Source organism: Engystomops pustulosus, chromosome 3 (assembly GCF_040894005.1).
Source record: "Engystomops pustulosus chromosome 3, aEngPut4.maternal, whole genome shotgun sequence".
Taxonomy (NCBI): domain Eukaryota; kingdom Metazoa; phylum Chordata; class Amphibia; order Anura; family Leptodactylidae; genus Engystomops; species Engystomops pustulosus.
The window spans coordinates 53,120,330-53,136,480 of record NC_092413.1 but is presented as its reverse complement, the minus strand read 5'-3'; the positions used below and the strand labels follow the sequence as shown (position 1 = coordinate 53,136,480).

The following is a 16,151-nucleotide window of genomic DNA, read 5'->3' as shown; positions in this document are numbered from 1 at the left end:
ATGGTCCGGATACCAAAAAGTATGGATAGTGATATAAAAAGTACTCTACCAGACTCCCCCCAGATCACATAGACTCACTTATCAAAACTGTGTTGTGCCATTCTGGCAATGAATGTTGCTTCTCCGACCACTTGAGCCATCCTGCCCAAAGCCTCTCCAGCCGCACATCTCAAGATAGGGTTAGGATTATCCAAAGCGCCCATAACCAAAGTCAAAGCAGATTTTCTAACTTCTTCTGGACCAAGAGAGCTTTTGTTTTCTGCCAAGCCCTAAATACAAGAGCACACGGTGAAGGCCCAATATAATGCTAAAACATGTAGTACAAAATAGTAGACCCAGGCCCACTACTTTATAATGGACAATCTGACATCCAGAGTTGGACTTTAAGCTTTAAGAATAGACCCGTCTTGCTCTGTCCAGTCAGCACAGGATATACTGGACACTGCTTAGACTCCCGTATTTCTCCTTTTTCCCTCTCTGACTAGAGGTTTAGCTCCACAATACCCCATCAACCTATCCCCTCCCCTCTTGCCATTGGTTTATGTACTCATATATTTTGGCGATCCAATTGCCACAGGTGTTAAACATTTATTGAAAATTAAATTAAAAATGTGATTAAAAAAAAAGAAAAGAAATGGGGGTCCCAAGGTGAATGATTTGGATGTCTTTGAATGGAGCACCGGTCACAGACCCTGATTTGGATGTCTTTGAATGGAGCACCGGTCACACACCCTGCCTCAAACTAACAGAAAATGAGACCAAATGCATGTATAAGAGTTGGCGTAAGGGGAGAAAATCTAAAAATTCAGAGAAGGAGGATACCATGATTGAAGAGTTTTCCAACTACAAGTGCTCCCTATCAGTCGCCCCTTATAGGATTAACTTTCGTTGCTGCAGCAGTTTATCTGTATGCAGGCATCAGTGCTGCAAATGATTACTGGCCTCAGTGGTATATTAAATAAGAAAACTGATAGTATGAGAGAATCCAGGAGAACTGGAAGCTGTTACATTAAACTTACAGAACTTTATCTAAATCAAAGTCTGATCATCCCCTTCCCAAGTTTCCCTCTTCCTTGTCTTTTCCAATGTAGATCCCCCTTGAATTGTTAAGTACATTGTACGCCGCATTGGCCTTTGTTTAATTATATGAACATTTTCATTTCTCTGTTGTTATTTTTGTTCATATGGATTATTTCAATGCACATACAAATACAATCTGTAGGTATTTATAATTAATCTACATAGAAACATTTAAGGACGTGTATAATGCTTATTTCCTCTCAATAAAATTATTGAACCATAAATCAAAGTTCGATAACAAGACTTGGTCTGATCACAAACATTAGTTATGAAGAACTGCATAAAGAATAAAATGTTCATCTACTACACCATTATGAAAACATGTACCTTCAGAGCACTGAGCACCGCGGTAAAGATGTTGAGCTGCACAGATTGCTGGCGGACTCCCTTCGCCTGCTTCACACACTCTGCAAAATGATCCAGCATCTGTAGCCTGCAGAGCAAAGCCAAGTGTCTTGTTATATTCAGAACAGGTCCACATTTCATATTCATATATACAAAGCATCCTGCTTAATGCCTTGTCTAGAGCACTTACACTACCCATAAACAGAGCAGTTACAATTGTATCCACAGCCAACACAAATGGGACATGAAGAATAACTGAGCTGCGTTCAGCCAGCCATAATGCAGCTCTACACAGCAGCCATATAATAAGTGCCAGGAGCAAGATCACATCCAAAAAGGAAGGGTTTGTACTGATGAATTTGATCTACACGTCCCATACATATCTGTATTATCACTCTGTATATAGCTTTTGTACTGGGTGCAGCTATCCTATAGACATCAGTATAAAGTCACAAACTTGTATTTCACGGCAGCTGTTAATCTGAGGCAGACTCAACGATAGACCTTGGCAAAGCAAGACGTGTAAAAGTGGGTAAAACCACAGATCACATGTTACGTTATCACATGTAAGTGGTGGAAATGGCAACCTAGCTCTGCGTCATCTGTATATAGTTTATTATTTACAGATTGTAATACAATGCGAAACTTCAGCACCTAAAATACATATATATAGGTATCATCATAGTATCATAGTATCATAGTTTATACGGTTGAAAAAAGACATGTGCATCAAGTTCAACCAAGGAAGGGAAAGGATTGGATGAGGAAAGGATTTAGGGGAAATAATTCTATATAACATAACCATCAATGTTATTTAGGTGTAAATAGGCATCTAGACTCTTGAAGCTCTCTGCTGTCCCTACTGTGACCAGCGCCTGAGGCAGGCTATTCCACAGATGGACAGTTCTTATAGTAAAAAAAAGCCCCATCACCATTGGTGATTAAACCATGATTTCTACAGACAGAGACAGTGCCCCCTTGTCTTTTGATTTAATCCGAAACAACTTACCACCATATTTTTTGTATAGACCATGCATATATTTATATAAAAAGGTACTTTTATATACCTGGTGCCCTCTACTGTTGTACTTACCTGTGCTTGAATGACACATGAGGGAATACAACCCCAAAGAGAGCCACGGAGGCATCAATGACAGAAACTCCAAGAGGTAGTGGTCCTGGCACGGCCTCACCAGCTGGGATACGCAAGTAAATAGAAGAGGGGTCATGCTCCAGAGCTCCACTTCCAGAGGCGCTATTGGGTTGAAGCTGCACGAAAATTCCAGTCATACAAAAATAAAATCAATCCAAACATGATGTAAATTCTTCAAAACTTGGAAGCATCAATTATTTTCTGCCGCTACACTAGTATGGTCACCCCAAGTAAAGGTGTGTGGAAAAAAAAGTAAAGTCTCTAAGAGATACAAATAACTGAAAATAAAAAGATACATTTCTGTACCTGATCCTCAATTGATTTGTGGTCTGTCTCTTGCAGCCAAGAGCCCAGGAGAACACTATCATCATAGTGACACAAGGAGCGCAGCAGAGACGTTGTAGTGTTGGAAGAATTGTCCGTCAGGGTAAACTCAGCCACAAGTTCACGGAGAAGCACATTGAAGTTTCCTGTATACAGTTATATTCAGAATAGCACATTTAGTAATATATTCCATCAAGTTGTAATTCTACATCCGGTTTCTATATAAAGGTCTGGCACTTATGCGTTACAACAAAATAGTAAAAAAATGTATGCCATAAATTTGCTATATAGTCTACAGTTGGGGGAGGGGGGAGTCAGGAAAAAGTTAAAAACATTGGGGGAAATTTGCCAAATTGTGACAGAATTCTGGTGTTATGCGGTGTTGAAAAGGAGGTGTGACTTCACAGGACAACGTCAGTGCGCCATAAATTATGCAAATGGTCCAAAAGATTAGAACCTTTTTTGGGGGTTAAACTACTAGAAGGGGGCAAAGTATGACTAGACAGTCTTATACTACACCAGATTTATTTTCCAGCATCAGACACACTGAAATTTAACACAGCATCAGACTGTCTAGTCTAAGTGTGCATCCTCTTACTTTCCAACACGATAAATCTCCACCATTGTATTATGTATTGTGTCAAAAAACATACTGGTAAACGTGGACCATTATCTACATACATACCAGTAGAACCATGAATTATCCTCACCTTCATATGTCTTTGGAGGTAACAGAGCCAAAATATCATACAGTCTGAGACGGACCATTGCAGCACTTGCTTTCAGATGCGCTCCATGAGCTTTAATCACAGACAAGATGCTGAAGGTAAGGAGAACACAGTGTCAGAAAAACACAAGTATTAAGATCCCTTTAAGAAGAACTGGGCTTTGGATTGGAAACAAAACAGAAATCCACAGCAGAGACTGAAGGCAGCTTGTGGATGTGCATGCTAGGACAGGTTACGTAAAGTGTCCAAGATACACACAGATAAGCCCATGCCAAGTAACCCCCCTATAAACCCCTACTTACTGAGACATCATGGTCATAGCGCACTCAATGGGCGTCATTAGCTTCCTGATCACATCCTCTGTAAGCAGCTCTGGGCAATGAGCTACAAAACTACGCATGGCTAGAAGAAAAGTATCATGTGGTCACTTTTTTTTTTTCCAAATCATTTTTATTGAGTCTATAAAGTCATTACAATCTTCATTTTACAACATACAAGACTCTTTTTTAATTTTTAACATACTTCAATGCTACATGTATCTTAACAGCGCAAGTAAATATAGGCTTTAGAAGCATTGGGTAGAATATATATGTATCTTCATGAACATAACATTTAACTTCTATAGATAAAATAACATAACCGTTGTAGTATCATAATGATCCAAGGATCCTATTTCTCTTTATTCTTCAGGTTAGCTATATCACTTAATTGTAAGTCACTTCTTATGCTATGTGTGAAATAAAATGTCAAGGGGCCTCATTTTTGTTTATCTTTAAGAGGTCGTGGGGTATAGTTTTAGCCATGGGTCCCATACTTTGAAAAAGGCTTGGAGTCTGCCTGCTCTAACCGCACAGATTTTTTCGTATGTGCACTGGTGGTCTAAAAGTTCCTTAAGTTCTTGTATCCTCAATAATGTGGCTGATTTCCACTTTTTGGCTATTAATAGCTTGGCTGTAAGGAGTATGTGTGCTACTATTTTGCGGTGAGGGCTCAGGATTGTATCCATGTCTAATAATAAGATAGCTCTCTTGGGTTCCCTTGGTACATTTGTCCCTGTCAAGGCATGTATCAATAGGAACACCTCCTCCCAGAGGGGTTTGATTTTGGGACACTCCCAGAAAATGTGTAGGAGCGTTCCTTTGTTACCGCATTCCCTCCAGCACATATCACTGCTACCTGGAAAGATCTTAGCTAACTTGGATGGGGTGTAATATCATCTGGTCATACATTTATAATGTACTTCTGTTCACTTTTTACCGCATTTGAGGGCAGGAATTAAAGGGTTGTACCTTGTAGTATTATTATCTATGAGATAACATTATATTGCTTTGTTATTAAGCCATACTTTCCATACACTTATGTCTTGATGCAAGAAGAGGTTAAAGGGAACCTGACAACAGAAATACCACTACCAGTATGTTGTCAACAGCTTCTTGATGATGTTTCTTTCATGGCCCAGCTTGGTGGTATCATCCAAAAAAAAAAATCAACTTTGAAGCGAGAAGTTAAGCGGTGGTTAAAAGTCAGGAAGGCGGAGATTTTAATACTAAAGTAAAGCTCTCCCTGCCTCTGAACGCCACCTCCCCTGTGATTGACATCATGATCTTGTCAATGATGTCCCTGGGCGCAGGGCCATCAATTACAGTGAAGGGGGGAAAACTGAGGCAGGAAAAGCTTGGCTTCTGTGTTAAAAATCTCCACCTCCATGACTTAATAAAGCCAATTTACGGATCACTTCAAAGCTGACTTTCTGGATGATGCCAGGCCATGCCATGAAAGAAACCTCTAGAAGCTGCTCAGCTGCTTGACAACATAGTGGTAGTGGTTTATTAGGCCAATTTCTGCTGACAGGTTTCCTTTAAAGTAATTACCCAATTTACTGAATATTCTTACCACACAGCGCTCCAGCTCTGCCTTCCAGGGTCACCTGCCATGTAAAAGAGTCTCCCCGAGCTTTTTCAGCCTCCAACTCTTTCAGGGAACGTGGAAAGACATTCCTCCACAGCAGAAGCATTTTAGGGAGATGATATCTCACAACTGAGGGACCTGGGAATTAACAAGTGTTCTGTTATCAGTTTTCATTATAAAATACACAAACGATTATGGTAAAATATACTTCGCACAATAATTAAAGGGAGTCCAGCATTGCATCCGTCTTCGACATGGTCAGATCACTATGAAATTATGTCACAAGTCACTTCCTATGACCCCCCCCCCCCTCCACATAGGATCAAGTGACGTCCGAGGACTTATGACCGAGCAAGAGAACCAGAAGACTGAATATGAAAAATGGAACAAGAACCATGGCGACCACACTTTTCTTTTTCAATAACCCCTGGGTTTTTACCAGAAATCCAGAAATGGAATATAAAAGGTGAACGAAAGTCCTTCTGTTCTCCATAGGCCTCCATTTATGTAGTGGTTGCTTCTATTTTATACAGAGGAATGATGTGAGTTGCTGCACCATTTTTATCGAGAGGGCATGATTAAATATGCTGAAGGCAGGTGTAAACTTAGCCTGACAATGGGCTGTAAATCAACATGCACTTACCGAGGGTCATCAGAGCACCAAGGAGTAACCAGCCAGCCTGAGTGCGCTGCAGAGAGAGCCTGCTGTTCTGCGATGCTGTACGCAGCAAGTCCTCAGCTATACTCACTACCATCTGAAAGCAAAAAAAGCTTTATTAAAACAAAAAATAATAAGGAAGAAATGCATTGCAATTTAAAAGGAAATCACCCATCGAATTCAAGCATTATAAACCAGGGGCATTTACTCATAGATCCAGGCACTTCTTATATGTGTTATCCATGACCTTCTTCCTTCTAAAGCCCTTCCCTGCTCTGGCTAAGCTATTACAAAGTCTCACCCTGTTCCCTCAGTACTCGCCGCCTCCTCCCTTTGCCTGCTGTTATCTCACACAGCGGGAGAGGGTAAGGTCTCCTGCACAGTGTAATAGCCTACGAAGCTGAAGCATTGAGGCGCTAAGGTAACACCCTCCTCGATAGAGATATATATAGATATCTATCTATCTATCTATATATATATATACACACTCACCAGCCACTTTATTAGGTACACCTGTCCAACTGCTCGTTAACACTTAATTTCTAATCAGCCAATCACATGGTGGCAACTCAGTGCATTTAGGGGAAGAAAGGTGATTTGAGTGCCTTTGAACGTGGCATGGTTGTTGGTGCCAGAAGGGCTGGTCTGAGTATTTCAGAAACTGCTGATCTACTGGGATTTTCACGCACATCTCTAGGGTTTACAGAGAATGGTCCGAAAAAGAAAAAACATCCAGTGAGCGGCAGTTCTGTGGGCGGAAATGCCTTGTTGATGCCAGAGGAGAATGGGCAGACTGGTTCGAGCTGATAGAAAGGCAACAGTCACTCAAATCGCCACCCGTTACAACCAAGGTAGGCAGAAGAGCATCTCTGAACGCACAGTACGTCGAACTTTGAGGCAGATGGGCTACAGCAGCAGAAGACCACACCGGGTGCAAGTCCTTTCAGCTAAGAACAGGAAACTGAGGCTACAATTTGCACAAGCTCATCGAAATTGGACAGTAGAAGATTGGAAAAACGTTGCCTGGTCTCAGGAGTCTCGATTTCTGCTGCCACATTCGGATGGTAGGGTCAGAATTTGGCGTCAACAACATGAAAGCATGGATCCATCCTGCCTTGTATCAACGGTTCAGGCTAGTGGTGGTGGTGTCATGGTGTGGGGAATATTTTCTTGGCACTCTTTGGGCCCCTTGGTACCAATTGAGCATCGTTGCAACGCCACAGCCTACCTGAGTATTGTTGCTGACCATGTCCATCCCTTTATGACCACAATGTACCCAACATCTGATGGCTACTTTCAGCAGGATAATGCGCCATGTCATAAAGCTGGAATCATCTCAGACTGGTTTCTTGAACATGACAATGAGTTCACTGTACTCAAATGGCCTCCACAGTCACCAGATCTCAATCCAATAGAGCATCTTTGGGATGTGGTGGAACGGGAGATTCGCATCATGGATGTGCAGCCGACAAATCTGCGGCAACTGTGTGATGCCATCATGTCAATATGGAGCAAAATCTCTGAGGAATGCTTCCAGCACCTTGTTGAATCTATGCCACGAAGAATTGAGGCAGTTCTGAAGGCAAAAGGGGGTCCAACCCGTTACTAGCATGGTGTACCTAATAAAGTGGCCGGTGAGTGTATATACACACACACATACATATATATATATACACACACACACACACACACACACACACATTAGCATTTTAAAAGTTGATTTTAGAAAAGAAGAGAACATGGAAAGTATTAGAAGATTCTCATAGATCCAGACACTGTAGATTTCCTTTAATGTCACACACAACATGACAATTTCATTTAATAATGGCCATTGAAATAGAATAAAGAGCCACAACATATCAGGCAAGTAGCGCCAAAAGCTTCTACAACTTTTTGCTGCACATTGCACCAACTTTATGCCACTAAACCTGAATTGAAGTTAAAGGCAGTTATTGCTAAATTTAAAAAATATGGAATTAAAAAATGTAGGAATTATATAAAAAGCAGAGCAAGAAAATTAACAGCATTTGTCCATATCAACCCAAGTTTAGAAGTGTCTCCTTTAAATTGTTTTAATAAATCAACTCAAATTTATTTCAATTAGTTTCTTTTGATTAAGGTACAATAACGAAGGATGAAAGCTTTTATTGTTACTTTTCACATGGTCTGTAACAGGTCTTTACAGCCCTTAAAGGAAACCTACCATTTGATTTGATGCATTATGAAGCAGACATACCTTGAGACTGCTATAGTTACACTGATGCAGGATCATATCTTGTTTAATCCCTGCGCTGAGTGGTTTTGCTGATTAAACAGATATAACATTTTGATAATAAAGCTATGTCCCTTCTACGGCTCCTTCAGCGCTTGTTTCAGCACTTCTCCTAGCACGTGAGTTTTTCTCTGCAGGAGATGATAATGCAATCACTGTTGTCCCTGCCAGACAGAATATTCAATTGCTGCACCATCCCCCAGCTGCTGTGTATGAGTGATCCAGCTCAGGTTGATTAGTCATGCTTGACTAACCTCCATTTGTAATTATAAGCTTGTGCCTAATGAGTTTGTCTAGGCATCCAGCCTGACCCAGCTTTCCCAAGGTCCTGAATGTTATAAGTGTTTTTTCAGCAAAACCACTCAGCTCAGGGATTAACCAAGATATGATCCTACATCAGTGTAGCTACAGCATTCTCAAGGTATGTTTACTTCATAATGCATCAAATCAAATGGTAGGTTTCCTTTAAAGATACCAGTCAGGTCAATTTGGAACCCTAAGCCAACTAAAGCTCCTTATGGACCTGTGGTTTAGGGTCCTATATCAACCTTTTGAAGTTTTTATATGTTAAAAAAGGGGGAAAAAATAAACATTAATACATACCTGGATGCAAGTCTGATGAAGCACCGACTCGCATCAGAAGACCCTGCATCCATGCCTCATCTGCAGAGGAGGAGTAACTATGGCAGTGATGCTGCGGTGTAATACTCCAGCTTCACTTGTCAGAACAAGAGAACGAGGGCCATGGTGAGTATTAAATTGTTCCCCCACCCCCATACCTAAAAACCAAACAGAATGATTTGCAACGCTAAACCACTGATCCATAAGGGCCTGTGGGTAGTTTACTTTCCCAAATTGTCCTGACAGGTTTCCTTAAACCTTTGCTCATTACTTCTACTGACTTAACGCCAATCATTACTTGTTGACATCACTGACAACATGTAGATAGCTAGATGAAGTAATCTTACCTTTCCTTTGGAATGAGGAATCCCCAAGGGACATTGATGTACACCTCCAAGCAGAGCCGCCATAGCAAAGCTGTACCCACTAACAGCTTCTGGGGAATTTTTAAGGTTATTTAGCCTCTCTGCACACCTGTCCAAGAGTGGAGTGAGCTGAAAGGGCAGAGCCACAGCAACACAACGAAGACACCATGCAGCCGCTAGCCTTGCTGCCATGCTGGGGTGAAGGAGCACAGAAGTGACAGTATCCAGAAGCCCTGTGTGTAAAAGATAAATGGAACAATTATGATTAAAGGATACAGAGCATACAGGATGTATGCTACAGGCCTGATCATTTACCTATGGACGGCTCCTGGATAAGAGGAGACGCAGTAGAGTTCAGACTCTGAACAAGACTTCCCAGCTCCTGCAGAGCACATACCATTACATGCTGGCTGGCCGACACGTCTGCAGTACCAACTTTATTCTCATTGTTAGCATCATTTACAACAGCCTCTGAAAAACAAAAAGGAATGTATAAAAATAAATAAATAGTGTTTAGTGTCAAAGTATTGTTACATCATAAATGGTGTGGGAAATGGGGAATTAAAATTGGTACATTTGTTCTCTCCTCTGATGGCTTCACAAGGGGTCTGCACTGTTGGGACTACAATTGGCTCTCAAGAAAGTAGAAAAAAAATGATGTATTTCTTACCAACAGATTTCATTTGTTTGCTGATAGCCTGACATATTTCTTTAGCAGCTGCATTTTGAGCCTTTTCTCCTAGTAAACTACCAACTGTGGCCCTCAGGATAAAGGACACGCATCTCCTGGAGTAGACTGCCTCAACGTGCGTCTGTGTAGCACGAGGATGTGACACAAGGTCAAGAACGTGAGAGAGAAACGTGGCAAAATTACGCTCCAGCCATTGCCCTCCTAATGCTGTGACAAAGACCACATATGCCTATAATTAGAGAAGAAATCAATCTGAATTTATTTTAGTTAATATATCAGTTTCATTACTTTTAGAACATGCAATAGTCAAAGTGGTAAAACATCTACCAATCACTAGGTCAATCACCAGTAGCACACTCACATAAATAATTTATCACATATCTTATTTTTATCTAAAGGATTCTATTGTTATACTTATTCGCACTTTGTACTCCCCATGTGGATAGGGGATAAGTTACACTGGGACATAACAGTACGCAGAATTGGCAGATGTCCCCAGCTAACTGAACTTTCCCAAATCACACTTTTCGCTATCCTTTACTAACCTGTGTCACTCCTACTCGGACCTCCCTGCTAATGGATCCTCCACCTTTCAGCATTTCTCCTCCACTTTTAAGGAATCCAGAACCTCCACGTAGAAATCCAGTTGCCATCAGCTCCAGCACTTCTTCTAATGTGGCTTTTTTCACATTTTGGCGCATTACTGTAGTAGTAAAAAAAAAAATAAATAAAATATGTGTACTGACATCCCATAAGGATTTCCTCAACAGACAGACGTCACAATCTTAAAGGGGCATTTTGGGAATATGAAGAGCGGATACAAAAATTCTAATTCTATAAATAATTGAAAGCAACAAACCTTAATGTCATTAATCAGTAAATTAAACTTAAATAGTTTGCTTTTATGATTCACAAACTTTTATGTGCTTTCTAAAGTAGTCAGAGTTATCTCAAAGATGGACACCACAGGCTACTACAATTCCCATGATCCCTCAATTCTGAGTAACAAGTCTTATTCTTATGATCTGCTCCCAGTGGTGATATAACAGACTGTACTGTTACCATGTCTGTAATGGCCTTCACTGCAACACTGGTCATACTAGATGCACTGCAACCAACCGATTACAGCCAAACACACTGATTATCACATGACCTGCCCAGGCAGGTGCAGGACATGTTATGTGGACATGTGACCAGCAGCCATCTTCTGTCCTGTGACTCCTTTACAGCAAAAAAATTAATTCACTGGTTAAAGGGCCGGTAGCATTTTAATTCTCCATCATAGTGCATTTCCACAGCATTTTTTTCTGCTAAGGGGAGCAAAATTTTAAATAACCAATTTGATTATGAATTCTGCTTATTCCTGGAATACCCCAGGCTCCTTATGACAGTTCTATTTCTGTCTTTGTAGTTCTGCTGCAGTCAGATTCAATAATGGGGCTTTGGCCCTCGATTTAAAAAACAACAACAAAAAAACAAAAAACAAATGATACATCACCCCCAAGGTTATCTAACAAATAGGAGGAAATTCCCAAAGACAGTTTGGGAAGCCAAAATATAATTCTATGGCTGATGTTCTTATTAAGTTTACTCTTTTCTGTATTATACCATGACAGAATATGGAAAAACTGTATGTATCAAAGACCAATGCCATACGTTCAGATGCAAATCTACACTTCTATAATTTTTTTTTTTTTTACACACTTTACCTATAATTGAATAACCTACCTGCTGCCTGTTTCGGCATTAAAGCAGTAGCCATAACAGTTCCCAGGAGCTTAGACACAGCGACCCTGACCCCATAGTTAGATCCTTCGAGCGCCTTGAAACACAGAGTGGCCACATTCTCCAGCTCTGCCGTCCACATGAATACGGCCTCACTCTGAAGCTCCAGCAAGCACTGCACACGGAAAACAATTCATTTTTTATTTCATAAATGCTGGTTTTTGAGTAACTATTTAGGATCATAAGATCTTATAGCTGTATGTTGTGACTTTTTTTGTGCTCTGTATTAAAAATATGAATAAAGTGTGAAAATTGGCGTTAGCATTGCCGTCGTACATCCCTACATGTCTATTACTGCACTGACTTGATAGTATCAGACTGTGAAGTGAATGACCAACTAATAACACAGATTTGTCAATTTATAAAATCAATTTCTACAGAGGAAGGTTTTAAATGTGGAAGTGTTAGATGATGGGTACTATAATTATTTAATAAAACAGTATTGTAATGACTATGGCCAACCCTGGACCAATTACATAGTTTGTGTTACAGTGACATGTGGTACACTGACATTCTCCATACACAAGATCCTCCTATTGGTTTTTATCAGTATTTACTGGGAAACATATATTATGATAAAAGTGTATACAGTTACTTACCTTGGCGACCGCACATCTCACAGCCATGGATCTGTCTGTCAAAAGGGATCTTGTGTTTTTGTAAATGTCTCTGTGACTGGAAGCTGCAGCCCCTCCAAGACCACTAAGAACTTTTTGCAGACTCATCAGGATTTCACTTCGGCCCTGCCAATTGGTATAATAGAGATTAACAGTGACTTCTGAAAATAGTTTCTAAGCTACAAGCAGAAGGCAAAGCACCACAATCTTTGACAAAATTGTGTTGGCAATGTTTGCTATGACTCCTTGTAGACTCATATTTATCTTCTCATTTCTGTCAGTAATTATGGGGGCCACTATCTTGAGAGGAATTACTCATGTTTTTTACAGAAGAAAAGGCAGATGCATTGGATGACATCTAGATACAGTGTCCAGCCAATCTGTATTATTTCTCTCTGTGCTCGCCATTGTGTGGGAACTAATTTTTCTGCCTTAGCAAAAAGTTAGGGTACATTCACATTGACGTGTGCTCTTAGCCAAAGCGAGCAAACGTCAGCACGATGGAGAGGAGGACGGGTGAGCGCTGCTCATCCCTTCCCTCTTCATAAGAAATGGCCGTTCTAACGGGTGAGGATAGAGCATGCTCTTATCTTTTTTGTAGCCATGGAATGGTAGAGTTAGCACATGTTGTGACCAGCTTACCAGACCTGGCGCCTCAGGTGTCTATAGGGGCATATAACCAGCCGCAAGTTTGTGTATACATCCACACGGCCTGTGTGAATGGGGCCTAATAGCCAGTCAGCAGGATACTGGCAGTGCTCTCATCACCATAGCAGTTTGAGGTAAGCAAGCAACCACTGAGAGAAATTTGAAGGAGTTAGTACATAAGTGCAACAGGGTAGATGATCGGTTACAGATCGCTGATGGTCCCGGCCCCTAAGAACAAATTTTACCGATGGGCCCTAGGTACTCCAGTCAGACACCATAGCGGTATGCTATTGTAATCCTATCTGTGATATAAATGATATGACTGCTGCACAGAAATCCTACACTGAATTAGCATGTGTCAGTCTATTATTAGGCCAAGTGGTCAGAGTGAATATTGCAGTATTTTGCACTTTTTATGGTTCAATAGATATATTGAAAAGTACACAATGGAACAGAGAAAAAGAGCAGGAATCCCACATCAGATTGCAGCCCCATAATGAAGTATGGATGGAAAACAAAATATATATAAGCTTCAAGCTCAAGGAGAGAGTATAGAGAAATATAAACGGTGAACAAAATAAACAGAAGAGGGAAGGAAAAATAGGGGGGGGGGGGCTAGGTGTTCCTCAAGATAGTGAAGATAAGTAAACTAAGACCAGAGTGAATGGGCAAGGCTCAAGTGACAAAGCCGGGCCCTAAGGAGCCGCTTCGAGCCAGTCGGAGAAGAAAAGGGACCCTAAATATAATCCATTTGCACCAAGTGTTTTGGTATGTACCCAACAAATTGCTGTCTAAGGACCGGAGTTCCTCCATGTAACGGAAGAAGTCAACCTCCTCAACCTATATTAACTTTGGAGGTGGAGACATAGATTTCCAGAGCCTGGGGATCACCAGCCTCATAGCCACTTGGAAGTGTCTAAGCTGACCTTTCTTGAGGTCTCTGAGACGACCCAGAAACATGGATAATAATGCAACGGCTGGAGACAAGTCTGCAACGGCTCCGAAAATCTCTCTATAGAGATCCCAGATAGCAGTCCAAATAGAGGCAACCACCTTGCAGTCCCAAACATGGAGCATAGAACCCAAGGGAGACTGTCATCTCCAACAGATGGGGATGAAGCAGAGGGGAACATATGATGTAACTGGCCTATACCACTCAGTGAGAATTTTAAAACTAGTTTCCTGAATTTTCCCAGAAAAATTGAAAAAAAAAAATTGATAATTCCTTAAAAAAATTTCTATGACTGCCAAAAACATATTACTACTAAGTATGGGATATTTATGAAGGACTCAGACTTACGTCCTGATAAAATAGAGTAAGAGTTTTGGCCCTGCAAAGGAATACTTAAAATTTACCTCTGCACTTTTCAATGACTTAAGCAAATTGTTCACAGTTTCATGGAAGGAACTTCCCAACATCCTTCCCATCTTTTCATAAAATGCTCCCACACAGGCAACAGCAGCCCTAAAGGAGACATAAAACATTACTATCCAACAACAGAAATATTGTACTGCTCATACTACACCCAAATATACATGATAGAAAATGACTACCGCATAATCATGCAACTTTGAGGGCTTAGAGGAAATCTACCATCAAACTAAAGAATGGATAAACCAGGGGCACTTACTCTCATATTTGGTAATCTTCTTACATTTGTTAACTATGTTCTTTCATTCTAAAATAAAATTGTAAAATTATGCTAATGAGCCCAAAAGGCTACTGCGGCATTTCCCTGAGCCCCTCCATGTTACAATGAGCAGGAGATGTCTCGTCCAACCCACTCCTCTCTCGCAGGGAGACCCGCTCTGCACATTGTAACAGCTTGTGAAGCCAAAGCACTGAGAAGCTCTGGTAATGCCCCCAGAGCCCTTCAGGCTCATTAGCATAATGCTATTCATTGATTTTAGAAGAAAGGAGGCCATGAATTATATTTCAGTTACTTCAAGAAACTGGACACATTATGGGAGCAGAGATACCAACATAGTTGTATGTTAAGACAAGCACCGAGACCCGCCATCCATCTCCTTCTTCTGCAGCGACCAGCGTGTTTGACAATGGCTCGTGGTGTTGAGACAAAACGTCACACGATTTGTTTGTACACTGCCACAATAAAATGGTTTCATTGATTTAACAACAGTGCCTGGGTCTACTTTGAGTTTTATATAAGGTATTAACCCTTGCAGAGCACCTCCTACATTGTGGAGTGCATAACCAGGATTCGCCATATTATGAGAGCAGAGATTAGGTTGGGATTGGGAGGACCATCTGAGTAACAGCCACTGGTAAAAAGTCTTTCATTAGAAACATGATGTGCTTTATGAAGATGAGTTAATGTGTGACATTTAGTGAATTTATCCAGATTTTTATTGTTATATTTAAATAAGTGACATTAGGACAGGTCTCTTGAAGAAAACAAAGCAACACTGACTATTTACAGATTCTAACAACATATGAGAGGAGGAGAACTTACAGCTTGGTTGGAAGATAGGCCGCAGTGTCATCTTTGCTCTTGATCATTTCATTGCACTTGTCGAGTGTCTGGAATACAGTGTAGGTGTCTCCAATACTGTACAGGGTGGCAAGATTCTTGGCTAGTAGTTTGCGTGTAGGTGGTCCAGGGGAACTACTTATGAGCCCAGTCAACTGCTCCACAAGTTTTTTCTGGTTTTCCTTGATATCGGCCTATGATAAAAGTATACATTATAAAGAATATGCTATGAGCAATATCACTACCCTACAGTATTTACAGTTCTAAAGTCAATTCTTCTAACAGAATAGACATTTGTAGAAATTTCTATTAACAATGTGTGTATTGGTTTGATATCTCAATTTAATTATTTCAGCTTTTGCACGGCTCTTTTTTTGACTACAAAACTTTTTCCAGCACTAGGTACTGCACCAAAATAGCAGTAACAAAATACCCAGACAGTGGTCAAATCACAGACAAATTTG

The 16,151-nt window shown here is 40.7% G+C and overlaps 1 protein-coding gene across 2 annotated transcripts in view; it reads right to left on the bottom strand.

Annotated features, from left to right (window-relative positions):
* HEATR5B (HEAT repeat containing 5B) overlaps positions 1-16,151 on the bottom strand; it is a 32,799-nt gene that overhangs the window by 12,356 nt on the left and 4,292 nt on the right. For both annotated transcript variants that reach the window (XM_072140818.1, XM_072140819.1), the window contains exons 3-18: positions 15,670-15,881; positions 14,552-14,660; positions 12,530-12,673; positions 11,874-12,045; positions 10,691-10,848; positions 10,125-10,374; positions 9,770-9,925; positions 9,437-9,687; positions 6,182-6,293; positions 5,524-5,676; positions 3,933-4,032; positions 3,613-3,722; positions 2,885-3,048; positions 2,519-2,694; positions 1,408-1,513; positions 79-269 (exon numbers count right to left, since the gene is read on the bottom strand). In XM_072140818.1, coding sequence (XP_071996919.1) covers positions 79-269; positions 1,408-1,513; positions 2,519-2,694; positions 2,885-3,048; positions 3,613-3,722; positions 3,933-4,032; positions 5,524-5,676; positions 6,182-6,293; positions 9,437-9,687; positions 9,770-9,925; positions 10,125-10,374; positions 10,691-10,848; positions 11,874-12,045; positions 12,530-12,673; positions 14,552-14,660; positions 15,670-15,881 — 2,564 coding nt within the window. The remainder of the gene's footprint in view (positions 1-78; positions 270-1,407; positions 1,514-2,518; positions 2,695-2,884; positions 3,049-3,612; positions 3,723-3,932; positions 4,033-5,523; positions 5,677-6,181; positions 6,294-9,436; positions 9,688-9,769; positions 9,926-10,124; positions 10,375-10,690; positions 10,849-11,873; positions 12,046-12,529; positions 12,674-14,551; positions 14,661-15,669; positions 15,882-16,151) is intronic.